The sequence below is a fragment of the Callithrix jacchus genome, chromosome 7 (genome assembly GCF_049354715.1).
Source record: "Callithrix jacchus isolate 240 chromosome 7, calJac240_pri, whole genome shotgun sequence".
Taxonomy (NCBI): domain Eukaryota; kingdom Metazoa; phylum Chordata; class Mammalia; order Primates; family Cebidae; genus Callithrix; species Callithrix jacchus.
Genome location: NC_133508.1, coordinates 52,748,321 through 52,769,827, shown reverse-complemented (window position 1 = coordinate 52,769,827; position 21,507 = coordinate 52,748,321). Strand labels below are relative to the sequence as shown.

At 56.9% G+C, this 21,507-nt stretch overlaps 1 protein-coding gene across 1 annotated transcript; it reads right to left on the bottom strand.

The window, feature by feature from the left end:
- Nucleotides 1-171: 171 nt before the first annotated feature.
- EFHD2 (EF-hand domain family member D2) lies at nt 172-20,579 on the bottom strand. The gene is made up of 4 exons (XM_009000455.5): nt 20,222-20,579; nt 4,866-5,013; nt 3,683-3,817; nt 172-1,887 (listed from the first exon to the last, which is right to left on the bottom strand). Exons 1-4 carry the CDS (start codon nt 20,530-20,532, stop codon nt 1,756-1,758), a joined length of 726 nt encoding a protein of 241 aa, XP_008998703.2. The 5' UTR covers nt 20,533-20,579; the 3' UTR covers nt 172-1,755.
- Between the last annotated feature and the right edge of the window lie 928 nt (nt 20,580-21,507).

Genomic DNA, 21,507 nt, shown 5'->3' with positions numbered 1-21,507 from the left:
AGGATTTAAACGAGTTAATAGACACAAAGTGTTAATTAGTTAATAGACACAAACCTCCCCCACTGGGGAGGGTGGCCTCTCCTCCCAGGCTCTGACACCACTGTCCCCGCATCCAGTGACCTTGTCATTCCCTCCCCACTGACCATCAAGAACCACACACACATAGGAATATAGAATTTTATCTTCTTTTAGTTAAAAAAAATAATCGTACCACAGAATGAAGAAGTTGCTTTTTGGGGGGGGGGGGAAAGGAGGGTGAGAAGGGAGGAAAAAAAAAAGCAGAAAGCCCAAATAAAAGAAAAGAACCTTTTATATTCATCTGTATAAACATATCAGCTAAGGCAAACGCAATCCGGGGCCGAGGCTGCTGCGCGGGGCTCGGTGCCTCCTCATCTCTGCAGATTCTAAGGCCAAAAAATAAAACCTCTGCAAGTCCGCGTAGCTTAGAGGACTCCTGGGGCATTTTACTAAAATAAAGAGTTATTGAGTTTACAAAGCAGTGACGCTGTTATGACACACACTGAAAGTTGCATAACTGTGGCCTCAAGGGCCACTCACTTGTTTGGACTGAGTGATGGTCACAGTTTCACAACACAGCAACAGACACCACACACGGGCACACATACGTCAGCGAGCACGCGGGAAGCTGTGGCCGAACCGGGCCGGTGGTGTGGGCCTGACCACGACCTGTCTGGTGCCAGGCACAGGGGGCTAGGGTCCCCATGCTTCCTTGAGGGGGTGGGCATGACAGGCAGGTCGCTGGTGATGAGGCAGTGGACATCACTTGGGGAAGGATGGTGGGAGAGGGCTGGACAGGCCCTTGCTGCCCACTGCCCGGCGCATGCAAACACACTAAAAGCACTTCTCGGACACTTCTCAGAGAATCAAGATGAAACACGCTGGTTTCCTTCCCTAGGAAGGCGCCAATTCCTCCTCCCACCCGTTTCTCCAGAGCCCCCTGGGACCCTTGGGGTGTTCTGGTGGGGTGCTAAGGAGCAGTGTCTCTGACCCCCAGAACATTCCCTGCCCTTGATCCCACAGCATATTTGGCAGGGGGTGGGCCTGTGAGGTAGATTGGCGCAGCTGCCCCCACACCCTGCCTAGCTGGGCCCCAGAGATCTGGGGGTCTCCAAGTCAGCATGGGGGGTCTGGGTCCCTTCACCAGAACAGAAGCTCCCCACCCCCTGCCCCATTTCAGCAGATAGAACAGGCAGAGGTGGACGAAAAGGCCCTGGGGAGGGGTCCCCTGGTGCCTCCAATAAGCCCCTTGGGTCCCACTTTTCAAGGGAAGCCCTGATTCTTTTCTGCTGTCTCCCAGTCTGGGAAGGGGCTGGCAGGGGGCCCCAGCGGCGGTGCGGCCAGCTGGAGGAGGGCAGGGGTCCCTGGGTGGGTGGGAGGTGAATGCATGGAGGGCAGGCACACGGGCCGGGAAGGACCCAGGCCCAGGAGCTGGGCCTGGGGCAGCACTGGAGCAGGCAGCAGGGCAGTCAGGATTGCAAGATCGCCCAGGGATTGCCAGGGAGGGCCGGGCCAGGCAGGGAGCCAGTGCCTGCGTCACAGCCTTGAGAAGAGTGGAAGGGAGTGGGGAGGGCTGGGCCACCTCTGTCAGACCCCTGAACTTGCTCCGATCACAGACATTTTAAAGTTTTTAGTATGGTCCCGTCAGACAGAGGCAAGGATTCAGGCTCGGCCTCCCATGCGCCACCCTTGCCCACCGCACTGGGGCCGGCACAGGGTGGTCAGCTGCAGCCCTCGCTACTTAAAGGTGGACTGCAGCTCCTTGAAGGCCGCTTTCCGCTGCTTCATCTCCTCTGCCTGCTTCTTCCTTTCCTCCTGCTCCGCCTTGATCTCCTCCTCAAAGCGGCTGGACACGTTGATGGCCTGGACCTGCGGGGGTGTGGGGGTGAGGGCGTCAGAGCTGGATGGTGTGTGTTGGGGGTGCTCTGTGCTATGGCTGCTGTTTCTTTTTTGTTTGTTTGTTTTGAGACGGAGTCTTGCTCTGTCTCCCAGGCTGGAGTGCAGTGGTGTAATCTTGGTTCACTGCAACCTCCACCTCCCGAGGTGAAATGATTCTCCTGCCTTAGCCTCCCAAGTAGCTGGGATTACAGGTGCCTGCCACTGCACCCAGCCAATTTTTGTGTTTTTTTTAGTAGAGACAGGGTTTCACCATGTTGGCCAGGCTGTTCTCGAACTCCTGACCTCAGGTGATCCACTCGCCTTGGCCTTCCAAAGTACTGGGATTACAGGCGTAAGCCACCAGGCCTGGTCATTTTTTTTTTTTTGAGATGGAGTCTCGCTCTATTGCCCGGACTGGAGTGTGATGGTGTAATCTCAGCTCACTGAAACCTCTGCCTCAGCCTCCTGAGTAGTTGGGACTAGAGGCACGTGCCACCACACCCGGCTAAATTTTTTTTTTTGAGACAGAGTCTCACTTTGTCACGCAGGCTGGAGTACCATGGCACAATCTTGGCTCACTGCAACCTCCGCCTCCTGGGCTCAAGTGACTCTCCTACCTCAGCCTCCCAAGTAGCTGGGACTACAGGCACCTGCCACCATGCCTAGCTAATATTTCGTATTTTTAGTAGAGATGGGGTTTCACCATGTTGGCCAGGCTGGTCTCGAACTCCTGACCTCAGGTGATCCACCCACCTCGGCCTCCCGAAGTGCTGGTCTTACTCGGCCAGGTATACAGAAATCACTCAATATGTGCTCCCTATGTGAAGGAAGGGATGTCCTCCCTGAAGAGCCACCGAGCCCGGCTATGGCTGCTTTTTCTGCGGTCTCTTCTGGCTCAGGCTTCTGCTGAGTCCTACCTGGCAACACAAGCAGCTTGACCTCACCAGCTCCAACCCTGGGTCAGGCACGTCATTCACCTCCCAGAGCCTCCGTTTTCCTACTTAGAACCTGGCACCAAACAACTCCGATTTTATAGAGTTGTTGAAAGAATTCACAGAGAATGTATGTACTGCGGCTGAAGCAGACCAAGAACGCTTGGAGGGAGTCACTCATGCTGCTGCCATCCTGATCCTCCGCTTCCTGTCCAGGGAGCCCAGCCACCCAGTTCCAGTGATGAACCCCGAAAGGTTCCACCACTGCTTGGAAGCCCAGAGGGCGGTGGGAGGCAGTCCCTGGAAGGAATGTCTTTAGCTTAGCAAAAAATCAGAAACGAGGCGGGAACACTGGGATGCTAGGTGGGCAGGACCCAGGAGCCACTGGACCACATGTGTCCCTTCCGTCTGAGAACCTGCTGGAAGGGGACGGTATGGTGTATGCAGGTGCCCTCTGGGCCCCCAGGCTTCCTCCCAGGCTGGGGCTGGTGGGGCCAGTGTCTCCCGGGAACCCTGGAGAGCCAGTGCTGTTTCTGGGCATGCCCTGCGGTCTCTTGGGCCCTTCCCTCCTAAGGCCCAGTTCTCTGGGGTAGCAGCTCTAGGGCAGCTCAAGGTAGTCCCTGTCCCCTTTTCAAGAGTACACCCCCTCATCCACCCCCTGGCGGCTGCGAAGGCTCTCAGCCAGGAGTGGGAGGGGACAGAAGACAGAGCGCGTGGGCCTGGCCCAGTCTGGCAGGGTATCAGCTCCATCTCTGCAGCCTCAGCAGCAACAGGAAGGGGATGTATTCACTTTGCGCTGACCGAGGGTCCCTGTGTCCTGGAGCGTGGGTCAGGGCACCCCTCGGGCTCCTCACCTTGGCCTCAAAGAAGCTCTTGGCCCCCTTGACGCCCTCACTGGAGACGTCGATCTCGGAGAGGCGGGCCAGCACGCACAGCCCACTGTCCTCCTGAAGCTCCCCAGCCGCCGCCTTTCGGAAGATCAGGAGGAACTGCAGTGGGGAGAGAGGCACGAGGTGTCAAGAAGGGACGGCGGGGAGCCGGAGTCCCTGGCCACACCCAGGTCCCAGTCTCAGGCCTCCCCTGGAGAGAAGGACCGGGGTCCAGTGAGCTGGGTCTCCCCTCGGTGCTCCTGTGGCCCCCCCTGCCCCGGGCTTCTGCTCATTTGTACAATGGGAGGTGATGCGACTCATCTGCACCCCAGGATGCTGGGCCACCACAGCCCTGCCCTGTCCACGCCAGCTCCCGACCACACGGCCTCGGCTGACTTCTTACCTTTGTCTCCCACTGCTCCCCAATGAACCTACTCTGTGTTCCATTTATTGAGTCCTAAAGGTATCATGACAGAATGAGGGAGCCTCCGAGACAGTAAAAGATGTGCCCCAAGTCTCGGTGCCTACAGGTGTCAAAGGGATTTGAACCCGTGTCCTTGAAGCTGTTGCCCCGCACTGCCCACACCTCCCTCCCAGCCACCTGCATGCATCCGCCTGCCCCACTACCTCTCTCCTTCCCTGCATCCTTCATGCTTCCTGCCAGGCCTCCTGGGCCCCACTTGGGCCTTGAGTCACCCACCTAACCCTGTGCTGCCCAGGGTCCAGTATCGCTGCTGTCTGGCCTGGGGCCTCAATTTCCTTCCCTGCAACACAGGCTTGCCCCTGGCTCCCGTCTCAGAGTGAGAGCCCGGGCGTGAAGTCACCCAGTGCGTGGCCCTCTTCCTCTGCATCACAGCACCGATTTCCCTCTGTGGCATCTCCCCCTCTACACGTCCAGGAACCTTCCAGCACAGGGCCTTTCTCTACCCCAGAGCCTGCTCAGGGCATATATGCTCCCTGTGTGAAGGATGGGATGTCCCTCCTTCCTCTTCCTCCCTGAAAGCATCTCAGAACCCTCCCTGGTGCCTGCCCCAACAGGCCCTCTGAAGCCTCACTCAGCCAAGTAGCAGCTGCTTACAGCTGCTGTTCGATGGCATGGTCTCTTCTGGGCCACCAGATCCTCAGGTGAAGCCCCCACTGGGGGAGTGACCCTGGGGACGGGGCTTACCTCCCGGAAGCTCAACTTGCTGTCAAAGTCCTCATCCACCTCCTTGATCATGTTTTTCAGGCCTAGGTGGGTCTGGGGGGCCCCAAGTTTCTCCATCATGAGCTTTAGCTCCATCAGGTCGATGAAGCCGTCCCGCCCGGCATCATATCTGCGGGTGCAAAGAGAGAGGACATCTTGGCACTGGCTCAGTGAGTGAGGCTGCAGGCTTGAGTGCCACAAGACTAGGGGCTCAGAGGACATCTCCCACCAACCATATCATCCCGTCACCGCCAGAAGGGACCTCAGCCCAGGCAGAGGACCCATATATGGCTCAGCTCCTGCTTGGTTACCTCTGATGACGGGGAACTCACCACAGGACCTGGTGGCCTCCTGCATGCAGAACAGCGCTAACTTTTGGACAAGCCTGAGGGACAAGGAAGCTGAAATGACCGCCTCCCTGTGCGGAATATGATGGCACAGACAGTGAGAAGGAATTCTCTGTTTTTCTTTTTTTTTTTGAGATGGAGTCTTGCTCTGTCACCCAGGCTGGAGTGCAGTGGCTCAATCTCGGCTCACTGCAGCCTCCGCCTCCCGGGTTCAAGCGATTCTCCTGCCTCAGCCTCCCAAGTAGCTGGGACTACAGGTGCGCACCACCACACTCAGCTAATTTTTTTATGTTTAGTAAAGACAGTGTTTCACCATGTTGGCCAGGCTGGTCTTGAACTCTTGACCCAAGTGATCCACCCGCCTCGGCCTCCCAAAATGCTGGGATTACAGGTGTGAGCATGGCCAAGAAGGAATTCTCAATACCATGGCAGCGTGGATCAGGCCGTGAGCTGAGCACTCGCTGACCACCTCTGTGACCAGCTGGCTTACTGGCATCTCCATGGGCACTTGGGGGACATCTCAGCCCCACCCTAGGTGGCAGAACCTTGCATGGTTTCTCAACCTCAGACCTTAAACAATCTGGACAGAATAAATCCTTGCCGAAGGGGCTGTCCCTGTGTATTGTGGGATGTTTATGGTAGCATCTTTCCCAAGTTGTGACAGCTAAAAATGTCTGCCAGACATTGACAAATGTCCCTAGGGGGTAAAAGCACTCCCCGTTGAGAGGCACTGGAACAGGGGATGCGATGTGGGTGTGGAAGGCGGCTTCCTTCCATGTGATCAATGACTGTTCTTACTCAGCACCCTCTGTACCAGGGGTGGGGAGGGGTTCTATTTCATGCCCCCAGCTTGCCTTACATACTGGGAAGGAGGGTAAAAAGCACAGAGTAGGTGCTCAAAAATGTGGAATGGAGAGATAAGACGTGAATGAATGAAAGGTATCTAAGGCAGGGTCTCTGCCTTTGTCAAGGGTACAGAGCAGGAGGGAGGTGGGAAGCAGGGTGAGGTCGCAGGAGATGGCCTGGTATGTCCTGGGTGGTACAGTGCCGGCAGGGAGTGGTGGAGACTGGCAGGGCGGTGGAGAAGCCAGGAACAGGCATCAGGTGATATAGACGCCTCCCCTCCGCCCTGCACAGTCTGGTTCTCTTTTTTCTACCACCAACAACCTGGCAGAGACATGGATGGGGTCGGGGGCAGAGTCTAAGTGTTCCTCGACTGGCCTCTTTGTAGTAAGAGTCTAGGTGGCCTCTCTGCCTGTTCCCTGGCTGGGAAGGCGTCAGCAGTTCCTGGAGCGCACAGTCTGGGGCAAGAGGGTGAGGCGCTGTTTGTCCAGCTGGCCTCTCTTATCAACCAAACACCTGCCCCACCGGTATCTGGGAACAGTGTGGGAGGAAGACAAGATTGGGGCTGGGGAAAAGTGATCCTGGAGTTGGTAAAGTTGGCTTTTCTTTTTTTTTTTTTTTTTTTGAGACGGGGTGTCGCTCAGTTGCCCAGGCACGATCACAGCACAGAGGTAGGAGCCTCTACCTCCCAGGCTCAAGCGATCTTCCCACGTCAGCCTCCCAGAGTGCTGGGATTGCAGGCATGCGCCACCTCGCCCCGCTGAAATGGGTTTATCTGCACCTAAATAAGACTTGTGCGGTCCCCAAGGCCTTGAACTGGCTGGGTGACAGTGCTGGCGACAGCAACACAACACAGGGGCTGTTCCAGAACCCTATGTCCTGGGCGCTGGAGATCCTGCATGAATATGTCTCATTTCTGCGCTTTCTTCCAGGCTCCCCAGCTCCCGGCGCCTTCTCTAGATAGGTGTACTTTGAACACCTAACCTAACAGCAACCACCTGCTGAAATTTGTCTTTGTGCTGGGAACTGCTTACTTTACTTGATCCTCCTAATAACCTTATTTTATAACCAAGGCTCAGAGAGGTTAAATGACCCAGCCACAGTCACACAGCAGTAAGGAGGGAGCTGAACTTCCACCCTAGGTCTGCTGGGCTCATAAACTTGCACATTTGCTCTGTACCCAACCCCTCCCCTACATGTCCTGAGGCTGCTGCCGAACACAGACGGCTGGAGCTCAAGAGGAGCATTTGTGCGAGGGGTATAAATAGTTCACAAGCCAGTGAGTCAGGGGTTGGAAGTGACACAGCACAGAAAAGATGGGTCTTGGGAGCCCTGGAGGGAACACAGGGTCCTGAGGCCTTCTGCCCCACTGATGGGCGAGGGCTAGGGTGGAGGCAGATGGGCCAGCAGCCCATGTGGGCAGTGCCCACCTCTGTGGCAGTAGAAGGTGTGGGACTCAGAGGGTCAGGCAGGCCGAAGCTGTCATAGTCCAGCCTCCACCTGGAGCTGGAGGGCTCTGTGGGGCACAGTGGAGGTCCGTCCTGCCATCTCTGGACCCTGTTTGCTGGCTGGTGGAGGGCTGGGCGGGTTCCACATGACTGCAGTGCTGTGCGGGGGCATCTGGTGAGGGACCCAGTCTTTCCTGAGCCGAGTCACAAGGACTCCCCTCCTCAGTGCCCCCCAAGGAAAGTAAAGCCCCTGCCACTTTCTGACCCTGGGCTCCAATGAAGGTCAGCGATGACTCATCGGCCTCTGGATCCAAAGTGCTGCGCTGCTCAGCCACAAAATGCAGCAGCTCTTATGCCGGGGAGCATGTGCCCTCCAGGGGAAATCTGGCAAAGTCTAGAGACGTTTCTGGTTGTCACTCCTGGAGAGAGGGGTATCAGTGGCATCTGGTGGGTGGAGGCCAGAGAAGCTCCTATAGGGCACAGGGTAGACCCACCACAAAGAATGACCTGGCCCCGGCCACACACAGTGGCTCATGCCTGTAATCCCGGCACTTTAGGAGGCCGACATGGGTGGATCACAAGGTGAGGAGTTCAAGACCATCTTGGCCAACATGGTGAAATCTCACCTCTATTAAAAATACAAAAATTAGCTGGATGTGGTGGCACATGCCTGTAATGCCAGCTACCACCTAGTCAGGAGGCTGAGGCAGGAGAATCACTTGAACTCGGGTGGCAGAGATTGCAGTGAGCTGAGACTGTGCCATTGTACTCCAGCCTGATCAACAGAGAGAGACTCCATCTCCGAAAAAAAAGACCTGGCCCCAAATGCCAGTGGTGCTAAGGCTGAGAACCTTCCTGCAATGGGGCCTCTCTCATGGGCCAGTGTGAGGAAGGACTGAGCCCATCCCTGTCAAGCACTCAGCACGGCTCCCAGCACACAGAGCTAGCTGCATAAATGGCAGTCACCGGCACTAAAACAAGATTGAATCACCTTCACTAAACTCCCGACGGGCCAGTACTTTCTCTTTACAACCCCTGCGCTCAGCAACCCTCTGGGTCCAGATTAGGGAAGCCGGGCTGTTACGGGGAGGCTGTCGGCCCCATAACCAGTAGGTCAGGGGTTCGGGCCCCAGCCCTTGGGTCCCACATGCCTTTCCCTGAGCCCCAGCTTTATTTATTGCTCAAGTGCATGGGTTTCTTCTGAAGTCAGGGGCAGCTCAGTTTCAGAGGAAGTGCAGATAAAGTGTCCAGACTTGGATGGAAATGCGGGCTGTGGATCCCTCTGTCTTTGGCAGCTCCCAGCCCTGGCTGGGCTGCAGCTCAAACCATGATTTGAACCGCTGCCTCTATCAGTGAAGGGCCAATCAATTACTGGGCTGGGCTCCATCCAGGGCAGGCTCTGGCCCCCAGGGGGGCAATATAGGGGCTGGCTGAGGTGCCAAAGAGTTCTCACCAAGAGGAGGTGATGGGGGCTGCGAGGGGCCAGGTGGTGGGGTGGGAGGTGAGGCCCCCAGAGGCAACCACGGAGTGGGCCGTTTCCAAGAGACTCCCGGGGAGTGGACATCTGCCCTGTGCCCTGGGCTCTGACGTGCTCTGGGGGCAGGGGATCAGCTAGGTTTTGGGATCAATCTGATTGAAGATGGCCTTGAGGGTTTCTGCTTACATCAAATCCGCTGAGACTGACCTAGATCCAAACCCCAGCTCTGCCACCTGCTGGCAGAGTAACCCTGGTCAAGCTACCAACCCCACAGACCTCAATTTCCTCTTCTATACCATAGAGATAAAAGGACTCATCTCAGGATGGAGGCAAGGATTAAAAGGGATGATACAAGCAGACCCTCAGCACAGAGCCTGGTCCATGGGAAGCACTTCATACACACCTACTATGCTAAGAACCAGTTAGTATTATTGCTAACATCTACCTTTAAGATTATTAAAGAGTAAATGAGGCTGGATGCAGCGGCTCAACAACTGTAATGCCAGCACTTTGGGAGGCTGAGGTGGGAGGCTCACTTGAGCCCAGGAGTTTGAGACCAGCTTGGGCCACACAGGGAGACCACATCTCTTTAAAAAAATAAAAATAAAATTAGCTGGGTATGGTGGTGTATGCCTCTTGTCCCAGCTACTTGGGAGGCTGTGGTGGGAGGATCACGTTAGCCCGGGAGGTTGAGGCTGCAGTGAGCCCTGATTGAACCACTGCACTCCAGCCTGGGCAACAGAGTGAGACCCTGTCTTAAAAAACAAACAACCTGGCCAGGAGCAGTGGCTCATACCTGTAATCCCAGCACTTTGGGAGGCCGAGGCGGGTGGATCACAAGGTCAAGAGATCGAGACCATCCTGGTCAACATGGTGAAACCCTGTCTCTACTAAAAATACAAAAAATTAGCTGGGCATGATGGTGCGTGCCTGTAATCCCAGCTACTCAGGAGGCTGAGGCAGGAGAATTGCCTGAACCCAGGAGGCGGAGGTTGCGATGAGCCAAGATCGCGCCATTGCACTCCAGCCTGGGTAACAAGAGTGAAACTCTGTCTCAAAAAAAAAAAAAACAACAAACATGCTGACTTTTCCCACAGGCTCCAGTCCTGATTGCTGGTACAGGGCTGGGAGGCAGGGCTTGTGGTGGCTTGGCCTGGAACCGGGGGTGGACTCGATGACCCAGGGGTCCCCTCCATCATGGCCCCTCCTTTGAAGCCCACTTCTTTTCCCCTACTAGGCCTGATGCAAAGCCCCAGCATCTCTGGGAGGTGGGAAGATAGATGGCCACCAGACAAAGCCCCTGAACAGGGAGAGAGGAGCCTCAGGGAGCAAGGAACCTTCCCTCGGGGTTGGAGGGAAGTGATAAAGGGGACACTGTCACAGTGCTGGGTGGGGGTGTGAGGGGCATGGGTGAGTCAGAGGGGGAGGGGGACAACTGCCAGCACTGAGAGAACAAGGTTCCATGATGCAGAAACAGGCATCTCCCCGGCTAGGGGGCTTCTCACCCACCAGCCCTTCTCCCTGAGCTGAAACTGATGTTGCAGTTGGCTTAGAGGATCCAGAAAAAGTGAGGTCAGCCCGCAAGATCCACCCAGACAGCCTGCTCTACCTGTTTTACATCATGTAGGGAAACTAGGCCCCAGAGTGGGTAGTGACTGGCCCAAGATCACACAGCTGGCAGATTGCAGGATTTCAACAGCTGGAAGTTCTTCTCCCTGCCCCGCTGCTCTTCTTCCTGGTCCCATGGAGGGTCTGAGTACCTAGCGTGGTGCCTGTTTGGGAAGGCCAATGCCATTCGGTAGGACTGGCAGAAAGCGCCTGGCCTGGGAGCTCAGCACTTCTCTCCAGCACTGGAGGGAGGCTGCAGGCCTGGCACCGTTCCCACATTCCTATCTGCCTCCCCCTGAATAGTTCTCGCCAGGGAGGGCTCAGCAGCTGCACCCTGGGCTGGGGACAGAATCCTGACCCATCCCCCTCTTGAAAGCAGAGCAGCCGGCTACCCCTCAGGACAACTCTTCCCTTTGGGGTGAGCGTGGTCCCCAGCTGGTTGCTTCCCTGCCCCTGCCCCTCTCGCCCGTTCTGATAACTAGGGAGTCACAGGGGTAGGCAGTAGAGGCATCAACCATGCGTAGTGCGGACGCCCCAGCCTTCCATCCAGGCCAGCCCCACGTTATAACCTATCATTATTCCTGGTACTGAGTCTGCTAAGCACTTGCTGTGTGCCAGGCACAATGCTAAATGTTTGCATCAGATCCTCACAAGAAGCCCATGAAGCAGGCATGAACATCCCTCTTTAACAGACAAGGAGACTGAGGCTCAGAGGGGAAGTGACTTGGCCCAGGCTGTAGGTGACAAGAGCGTCTCTGGGCTTTGAACCAGGCCTGATCAAACACATGCACTCTTACTATGCTATGCCCTGAGGCCTATCGGGACACAGAGAACTTCAGGGTTGGAAGGGATATTGGAGGCCATCCCACTCAGCCCTTCCTGAATATCAGATTCCTAATGCAGTTCTCTGTTTAATGCCTTGAATACCTCTGAGGACAGGAAGCTCATTGCGTACCCAAGGGGCCCAGCTTGGCTTTGGAATTATTAGAAAGTTGCTCCTTGGCTGGGGGCAGTGGCTCATACCTGTAATCTCAGCACTTTGGGAGGCTGAGGCAGGCAGATCACTTGAGGCCAGTGTTCGAGACCAGCCTGGCTCGAGACCAGCCTGGCCAACATGGTGAAACGCTGTCTCTACTAAGAATATAAAAATTAGCTGGGTGCGGTGGTGCATGCCTGTAATCCCACCTACTCGGGAGGCTGAGGCAGCAGAATCACTTAAACTCGGGAGACAGAGGCTGCAGTGAGCCAAGACTGTGCCACTGTACTTCAGCCTGGGTGACAGAGCAAGACTCTGTCTCAAAGAAAAAAAAAAAAAAAAGAAAGTTAATCCTCACACAGGCCCCCTGCAGCTGCACTGCACAGTCTGATGGCAGAAGAAAGCAGAGTCATCGCAGCCACTGCACACCGGAAGGTGGGAGCACAGGGGACCCCAATTCTGTCTCTTCTGACTCCTGTCCCAGGCTTTGCTGATGGCCCCTCTGGGTGTGTGGGTTCCAGGAGGACAGACAACTGGATGGGGTGGGTGTTGTGTATGGGCTCAGGAGCCCTCAGGCCCCCCCTGACTCCGGGCTCAGCTGTCCCAGTTCCTGCATGTCCCCACCCCCAGACCATCTGACTCATGGGGAAGCCCAGCGCTCACCACTTCCTCTAGTCCTATCTGGGAATCTCACACTTGATCTGTTGTCCTGGGTCAGCCAAGTAGGGTATGGGGGTGGGGAGGAGAAAGAGAGGGAGGGGGGAGAGAGAGAGAGAGAGAGAGAGAGAGAGAGAGAGAGAGAGAGAGAGAGAGACACAGAGAGACAGAGAGCATACAAGTGTGGTGCTCAGTGCTCCCCCATGGAGGATAAGGTGGGAGCCCCCAAGCAATTTGCTGGCATATGTCAGGGCTCAAAGGCATCCCAACTTGGAGTTCAACAACCTCACGCTGCACCTGCCGGCTGCCCTCTTCACTTCCTGCTCCTAATAATCATTATTATCATAGTGATTATAAAGAATATTTGTTGTATGCCTAATATCGATAGACCCCAGAGCTTATAATGTAACTTATTTACTCCATTCATCTTATCCTCTTACAGCTCAGACAGACAGTTACCTGCCTAAGGATAACCTTAGGTCAACCTCAGGCAAGTGGGGGGAGATGGCCATGCGGGGGCCTCAGTCTCAGCTTAGCGCTTCTTAACCATCCGTGTGTACAGCCGGTGAAGCTGGTTACAGGGCAGATTATGGGCCAGGCTCCATGGCTCATGCCTGTAATCCCTGCACTTTGGGAGGATGAGGTGGGAGGATGGCTTGAGGCCAGGAGTTTGAGACCAGCCTGAGCAACATAACAAGACCCCCATCTCTACAAAAATAAAAAAATTAGCCGGATATGGTGGCATGTACCTCTAGTCCCGGCTACTCAGGAGGCTGAGGTGGGAAGATCACTGAAGCCCGAGAAGTTGAGGCTGCAGTGAGCTATAATTGCACCACTGCATTCCGTCTGGGTGACAGAGCAAGACCCTGCCTCTTGAAAAAATGCAATCTGGTAAATCTGGGGTGGAGCCTGAGCCTCTACATTCCTTTTTTTTTTTTTTTTGAGACACAGTCTCACTCTGTTGCCCAGGCTGGAGTGCAGTGGCGCAATCTGCAACCTCTGCCTCCTGGGTTCAAGCAATTCTCCTGCCTCAGCCTCCTGAGTAGCTGAGATTACAGGGGCATGCCACCATGCCCAGCTGATTTTTGTATTTTTAGTAGAGATGGGTTTCACCATGTTGGTCAGGCTGGTCTCGAACTTCTGACCTCATGATCCTCCCACCTCGGCCTCCCAAAGTGCTGGGATTACAGGCGTGAGCCACCATGCCTGGCCGAGCCTCTGCATTTCTAACACACTCCAGGGTGGTATCGTTGCTGGTATTTGGGCCACTGTAAGCGTTCAGAGGACTTGGAGCCTGGGAGGCCCAGGTTCAAATCCTGCTTCTGCCCACCAGCTATGTGACTTTGGATGGGTCACATACCCCTTCTGAAAGCTTAGCTTCCTCATCTGTGAAATGGGTGAGGATAGTGTTGCAGGATAAGGAAAGACTGAACGGGAGGCAAAGCGCCTGGATGGAAGCGTCTGACAGCTCAGGACTCCCTGGGCGGCCTGGCTCCGATCTGGCCACACCTTTCTGGCAGTGACCCCTGCTTCTCTGCTGTCCTTGAAAAGCGGAAGTCAGCCAAGGAGAAGTCTACCCGGCAGTCAGGGGAACTCAGCTGCTCCAGGGTGGGGACCTTCCCTGCTGAGGCTGCAAAGTGACTCCACCTCTGCCCGCAGGGCTGGGCTTGCAGAAAGGACCTCTGACCTTCCCTGAGGCAGCAGGGCCTGCAGTCCTGGAGCCTAGACTCTCACAGCACCCGGGTCTTGGACCTAGGTGGCATGGGGGAGAGCGAGGAGGCAAAGAGAAGGCAGGGTGTGGACCAAAGAGGAACCAAAAGACCTGGGTTGGGGATGTGGGGGGAGGAGAGGTGACTCAGACACTGAAGCAAGGGGAAGTGGGAGGAGCAGAGTAAGGACTAAGGTCGGGAAATCCTCTGTCCGCAGGGGTGTGGGGCATTCTCCCCACCCCCTGACCCTAAGCTGCAGGTGAAGTACTCCACCTCTCTCAGGCTGGGAGGCTCCCCCAAGCCCCAACCACAAACTTGGCTTCACTTGGCCCCCAGGGGCTCCGTGCAGGAGCATCTGGTTCTAATCCTGTCACTGCCGCTTAATATAATCTTAGACAAGTGACAATCGCTTTGAGCCTCAGACTCCTCATCTGTCAAACGGGGATAAAAATGATAGTATCAGGCTGGGTGCAGTGGCTCACGTCTATCATCCCAGCACTTTGGGAGGCTGAGGCAGGCAAATGACTTGAAGTCAGAAGTTCAAGACCAGCCTGGGCAACATGGTGAAACCCCATGTCTACTCAAAAAAAAAAAAAAACAATAGATGGGTATGGTGGTGTGTCCTGTAGTCCCAGCTACTTGGGAAGCTAAGGCAGGAGAATCACTTGAACCCAGGAGGCGAAGGCTACAGTGAGCCAAGATCACGCCATTGCACTCCAGCCTTGGCAGCAGAGTGAGACTCCCATCTCAAAAAAAAAAAAAAGTATTAATCTCATTTTGCTGGTATGAGAATTCAGTTCAGTTCTCCAAATAACATACAGAGGCTCCTCCAGGAATGGCTGGAACTAGTGGCTCTATTTAACAAGGAGGGGCACAGAGGCAGGGGACTGGCTGCAAAGAGAACATCGGTACAGTGTCATTCATGAAAGCTTTCGGTCCTCCAGGAACGGCTGGAACTAGTGGCTCTATTTAACAAGGAGGGGCACAGAGGCAGGGGACTGGCTGCAAAGAGAACATCGGTACAGTGTCATTCATGAAAGCTTTCGGTCCTCATGGCAGAAAGAAAGAAATCTTCCATTGCTAGCCCTGTGTGTACATCCTCTCTACCCATAAACCTCTACACGTTTGTTCTATCTAAGACTGTAAGCCTCTTGAGGGCAGGAACTTGATTCATTTAACTCTCTGGATCCTGTAGTACATAAACTTAAGAAAATACCTGTTGGAAGAATGACCACGTGTGAACTTTATATTTTTCTTTTTTTTGAGACAGAGTCTCGCTCTGTCACCAGGTTGGTGTGCAGTGGTGCGATTTCGGCTCACTGCACCCTCTACCTCCCGGGTTCAAGCAGTTCTCCTTCCTCAGCCTCCCAAGTAGCTGGGACTACAGGCATGTGCCACCATGCCCAGCTAATTTTTGTATTTTTTTTTAGTAGAGATGGGGTTTCACCATGTTGGCCAGGATGGTCTCGCTCTCTTGACCTCGTGATCCACCCACCTCGGCCTCCCAAAGTGCTGGGATTACAGGTGTGAGCCACCGCGCCCGGCCGAACTTTGTGTTTTTCAAAAACATCATCTATCCTGCAAACAGCCCAGATGCCATGATGGGCTCTTTACAAAGACTCGGCTTTTTTATATCTAATCCTCAGAACTTTACCAGGTAGGTTCTGGAGCCCTAGGGGAAACCGAGGCTCAGAGAAGCTGAGTACCCTGCCTGGAGCAACCCAGCTGGGTGGTGGCAGACAGGGAGAGCCCCCCAGAGCTGTTGTTTGCACTCTCCTTTTTTGTGCCACCTGCCTTCCCCGAAACTAGGTGATAATGAATGCATTTCTCCCTTTTTGTGATTTATCGAAGCCATATGCAGCTGTCAGTCAGAGTGGCTTTCAGCAGGAGAGAAGGAGGGCTCTAACCCTGGGTCCTGTCACTAGGGCCCAAAGCAAAGGGCTGTCGCCAACCGGCAGGCCCAGAAGCTCCATTGGCAGTAAGTGGCGGCAGCCAGTGGGCACTGTGGAGCTGCCCCTGAGCCAGCCGCAGTGACCACTTCCGGGACCCCATGAGGGGCGCTGGAGTGGGTGTATGCTCAGCTGGGGATGGCAGTGCCAGTATTTTAGTAATGATTCACTCTATGCCAAGCACTGGGCTAAGCTCCATACAACAACCCTGTGAGGTGGGTCCCCTGTCATCCCTGTTCCAGGGTGAGGAACAGAAGCTCTGAAGAGCTCCAGGGCTCACGGCTGGATTCAAACCCAGGGCTACAGACTCCAGACCCTGCTGACTGCATCCAGGAAGGGCTCCTGGGAGAGGAGTGTTCCCCAGAGGTGGAGGGGTAGAGAGGAGGGGAGAGGAGGACGGGAGGCCTTCAGAGCCTGTGTAGGGAAGAGCTGGCCAGAGGAAAGGGAAGCCTGCCTCTCTGATGCAAGGTGTCCTGAGATGAAGTGACTGGGGACGAGGGTGGGGACTGTGAGGCTGGGCTAGAAGGCAGACAAAGATCTAGGGCATCGTCCTCAGATTCCACCGAAGCTTCAGAATTACATTTCTGACAGGTCTCGGCTTACAAAACCCTCCAGAGCCCCATCTAGGCTGTTGTCAGCCCAGGGGTGGGCACCCCCTGGGGCTCTCCAGGGCCATCCCATTCACCACCCTGAGAGGAAGGTTCAGAGCCAGCCCTGGAGGGGCAGAGAGAGGGAGGGAGCAGCTGGGGGATCAGAGGTGCTGGGTGTAGCCTGGGGCTGCAAGGGGAGGAGGGGAGAGTCCTGGCTCCCAGGGGCAGGGAGACAAGACTCTAAGTGTGTCATGTCCTCTGAGCCCAACCCTAAGACACCAGGGCCACTCTCTCCACCGTACAAGGTTTCAGCCTCACTGAAAACCTTTCTGTAACCCCGAGCAAGTTACTGCCACACCTTTCTGGGTCTTGGTTCCCTCTTCCGTAAAATGGGGAGAGGGGCTGGAGTCAACCCTCTAGCTCTCTCCCAGGAGGAACCTGAATGACTCTAGCTGTGAGACCAGTGATGGCTAAGAGTGTATCTTCCCCCATCCCCTTTCTTCCCCCTCCATCTCCAGCCTCAGGAAGTACCTGCTGAACCAACACGGGATAGGTGGACCAGAAGGCCCTGGAAGGCAGTTCTAACATCCAGAAGGGCCCAGGACCCCTCAGACATATGCAGGTCAGGGCTGAAGGACCTTTGGGGGTCATCAGGGATAGCCTGCCCTTTTTACAGGTGGGTAGACTGAGGCCCAGGGAAGAGAAGCAGACTAGGGTGGAAGCCCAGCTACCTAGCTCCTGGCCCCCAAGGAAAGGCCGGCTCCCATTCTGCTGCTGGCCTCATGGTCTCCTGCCCTCTGCTCTGGTGACTGGCTTCCCAGGAGGGTAGCCTCTGCTTCTCCCTGCCCTCTGCTCTCCCCAGAGCCCTGGCTCTGATGCTCTGGCTATGATCCGGGGCCCTGCTTGGACCCAGGAGGCTGCAGCCCCACTCGGACAGCAGAAGCAGAACGGGGGTTTTGTCTTCCACGAGAGCCCGTCTGTTGGCAGCGGGGGTGGGCTCCATTGGCACAGTGAAGCCTTGTTTCCTTGAATACACAGTCTGCAGCTTTCCACCCTCTCCCCGGCCCTGGCGGGCGGCACTTCCTTCCTAGAGGTCCAGCTTCCTGGCCCCTGCCTGTCCATCCCATCAGCCCTCCCCAAACGCTGGCAAGTGGTGCCGGTGCCAAGAGGTGGCTTGGAGGGGTCCGGCTCCCCTCAGTCTCCCTCACAGCACCTCTCATCAAACTAGCACCAGAAACAGCCTGTTTAAGAAAAAGTGAGTTTGCTGTGCAAAGAAGCTTCCAGAGTGTGCCCTCAGCCGCATGCCACTTCCAAACTGCAGCCTCCCAAGTCCCACTCATTTGCAGTGTCTGGGTTCTCCCAGCACAGCTCCATCTTTGTTTGGGTGGCCAGTGAGCAGCGAGGCTGTGGAAGCCCAGGAGGAGGCAGGCTCTGGGGGAAAGGAGAGACTGAGGCTGGGGGTCTAGGGGTGGGGACATGAGCGGAAAATCCGACACACACATGGAAGCAGGTGTTGGAGAAGGTTTTCCAACGTGAAAGCAGATGTCTGTGATAGGAAACCCAGGAGGGGAAGAACCTGGGTCTTGGAATCACAGACCTGGGTTTGAATCCTGACTCTAACGTTTTCTAGCTGGGTGGTCCTGGCAAGTTATTTAAGAGTCCTTGTCTGCACAAAGGTGAGGAAGAGCTCTGAGTCCCGGGGCTGTTTGAAGGACCTGGTGAGCCCCTCAGCATTATCAACACGGGGATCTCTGTGGGATCTGAATCAGCTCTGTACTGCCATCCCCCCCTGGGGCCGTGACAGACAGTGACCCAAACTCACCCCTGTGTCCACCCGCCCACCGGAGAGCATTCAAGTTATTCTTCCGGGAACCCTGGAAATCCTGCTCTCCAATCTCGCCAGTCTTTGGCTAGGAAGAAACTTTAGAAGAACTCCAACCCAACACCCTGGAGTCAAGGAGGCAGGCACTCTGGGACTCTCTCAAAGAGGTTCGGAGGGGCCGGGGTCAAGGACTTGATTTTCCCCCAGATGGACCTTGGGAAAGTATGGGACTCCTCAGCCACCCCCAACTGGGAATCAGAAATCTTTCCCCCTGCCTTGAGGCCAAATGTAGAAGCTGCCGCAAGCTGTGGTGAACAGGGGGAGAGCCTTTCTCAAACTGTGGGGTTGCCAAATGCCCCTTCCTTGGCTTCTGGCTTGATGTCTGGGCACGGACAGCTGCATGTGGCTGAGACTCACACCCCTGGTCTGCCCCCACCTCCTGCCCAGCCAAGGGGGAGCTGGCCTTGCGGCACCCTTCCCTTGGCATTGGGATGCGGTGCCAGGTGGGTTAGGCCTCCTGGCTCACCCCCAGGACTCAGCCTCAGGGCAATGCTATCCCTTTCTAGAACCACTCCAGACCAGCACCCAGACCATGGCTCCCTCTCCAGGAGCCAGGGGCAGGGGAACAGGGAACGGGAGGTGGGGAAATGTACCAAGGGGAGGGGCCCTGGCACCTTCCCCACCTCCTGGGCACACACATCTGGGAGAGGGTGGCTGTGCTTCTTAGACCCAACAGAGCGGGACCCAGGGATGGGCCAGAGGGGAGCTAGGCCCTCTCTGTAGCCCCTCTACAGAGACATTACAACTGTTTTGTGGGGGGACAAGGGGATGAGCCCACAGGCCTGGGGGTGCCCATCTACTCTGGTGAGGGCACAGTTTGTGGAATCTGATAGAAAAAGGGTAGGGGTAACAGGGCAGGTCACATAGGAAGGTGCCCCTTTTCCAACTCAGATGGGTGTGGGACATCGGGGGTTCCTGTGGGGAGGGAAGGGGCTATATGGAGTGGGGAGGAGAGACAGGGGGCCTTGCGACAGAAGCAGGGGAGCGGTGACTGCAGGCTGCTGGGTGCAGGGGGGTGGAGCAGGCAGGGGGAGGAGGGAGGGCTTCCAGCACGAGGGGACTCAGCTCCCAGGGATGACTGGGGTGAGGTTTACTCGCCTGCAGAGGGGGAACAGGGCCCAGGGGTCCCTTCCTAGAGAGACCACTGTGCATGAAGGACTTGGGTCCTGGCTAATGAGTGGGTGGGGGCTGGGGGTGGAAGGGGCAAGTCTTTGCCCCCAGTTTGCTGGTAGATGCTGAATGACTGGAGAGGAAGTTGGGGGGGGGTCCCTGCCCAGAACCCACCTTGAGGGACACCTGAGATAAGCAGAGGAAATGAAAAGACCCTAAGGAAAGGAATGTGGTTGGCATGCGGTGTTGCTGGGCGCTGGGGTTGGTGTCTACGGCCAGTGAGTGTTGGGGTGGGGGTGGGGAATGCGAGAGGCTGGGATGCGGGAAGGAAGGCCGCCGAGTCTTCAGCCTGTGTGTGCGGTGTGGGGTAGGGGAGAAACGCCACTAACAGGGCGGGGGCCCCGGGACCCACACGTGTGGTGGTGGTGGCGGGGGTGGGATCGCAGGGTCTGGCGATTATCTGGAAGGAGGCTCAGGGTTCCCCACTCTGTAGGCGCGTCTACGGTGTACCGAGGGCAGCGCAAATACGAGGAGTCGCCGCCTGCAGGGGTCGGGGGTCCCCCAGACCAACGTGCGTGGTGGGGTGCCCGGTCTCGATCTGGAAGGGGCCGGGGCGTCCGGGTTGGGGGAGCTTGGCTGGAGGCAGGGGTCCCGGGGCGGCGCGAGATTCGGGGATCGGGGGGTTCGGGGCCCGAGGCCGGGTCGCGGGGAGGACTGGGGGCCGGGTCGCGCGGGCACTCACTGCTTGAACATCTTCTCCATGTCCTTGATCTGCTTCCTGGAGAACTCCTTGAACTCGGTGTAGGGGTTGAAGACACGGCGGCTGGGCGACTGGGGCTCGCCGATGCCCTGGTTGAGGTCGGCGCGCCGCAGCAGCTTGGCGCTCAGCTCGCAGTCCGCGCTGCCCAGAGCCTCGGCCGCTTCGTCCGGCGCCCCCGCCGCCCCCGCCGCCGCCGCCCCGTTAAGCCCGGGCTGCTCCGTGGCCTCGCCGCCGCCCTCGCCCTCCATCTGCAGCCGCCGGCTCAGCTTGGTGGCCAGCTCGTCCGTGGCCATGGTGGCCCGCGCGGCGCTCGCCTCGGCCCGGCCCCTGCTCGCAGTGCAGCGCCGCCGGCCGCGCTCTTCCTCTTCCTGACACTCCCCGGGCCAGGCGCCGCCCCCGAAGGTGGGACTTGGGCCCCGGCGGGGACCGTGCGCCCCGCCCCCATGCCGGGACCCGCGCGCCTTGCGCGTGATCGCTCCCTGCTGCCGGGTGTTGAGTGTGCCCTGCGCTCTCCGCCCGCCGCCGTGTGCCCCCCGCGAGGCTGGGGAGCGCGGCGGAAAGCCATAACCCCTCTTGGTACCCGCTGTGGCAGCTGAGCGGGAGGGGTCCCGCTGGGGGCCCGGGAGGGAAGGAAGAGGGCTCCTCCCCCGCGGCTTGGGTGGGGAGCGGGGCTCGGGGGGCACCGCCCCACCCCCTTCTCTGGAATCCCCACGCCGTGAAGTCATAATCCTGTGTCTGTGACACCCTGTCGGTTGCCATGGAGACGACTCGCTGTTAAACAGTGGCGTTCCCGATGAGGGCTGCAGGGGTTCCGAGGTGGACCTGGGCAGTAGAAACCCCTGTTTAGGGTGAACCGTGGCGGGCGCCGCTGGCCTCTTGGAAGAGGACAGACTAGCAGCTGCGAAGGAGATGGGGCTGGGCTGCACCCCTGCAAGGGCCCCGGAGACAGGGGATGAGGGACAGGGGAAGGGGCTGGTGGTCCTCTCTCCTGAGGCCCCGCACCGTCACATGGATGACTTGGCAGAATAGCTGCTGGGCCAGTGTTGTCGCCTGTGGCTCTACTTTAGGGAAACTGACTAGGAAATCATGATGTCGCCATTTCGATGGGGTCCCCAGAAGAGAGATGTCCTTCCCAAAAGTTCCTGGACAGGGCTGGGGAAAGAGTTCAGATAATCAGTATCTTGGTGTTCTGGGCTGTTCCCTTACAACTGCACAACTCTGGACCTCCAGCATCAGAACCACTGGGGCCTAGGTTAATAATACAGATT

What these genes read in the sequence shown, in the direction of transcription:
- EFHD2 (XM_009000455.5), bottom strand. Translation starts at nt 20,532, where the DNA reads ATGGCCACGGACGAGCTGGCCACCAAGCTGAGCCGGCGGCTGCAGATG. An exon ending in ATGGAGAAGATGTTCAAGCA is followed by an intron (nt 5,014 to 20,221) that starts GTGAGTGCCCGC and finishes TTGCACCCGCAG; the next exon opens with ATATGATGCCGGGCGGGACG. An exon ending in GCAAGTTGAGCTTCCGGGAG is followed by an intron (nt 3,818 to 4,865) that starts GTAAGCCCCGTC and finishes TCCCCACTGCAG; the next exon opens with TTCCTCCTGATCTTCCGAAA.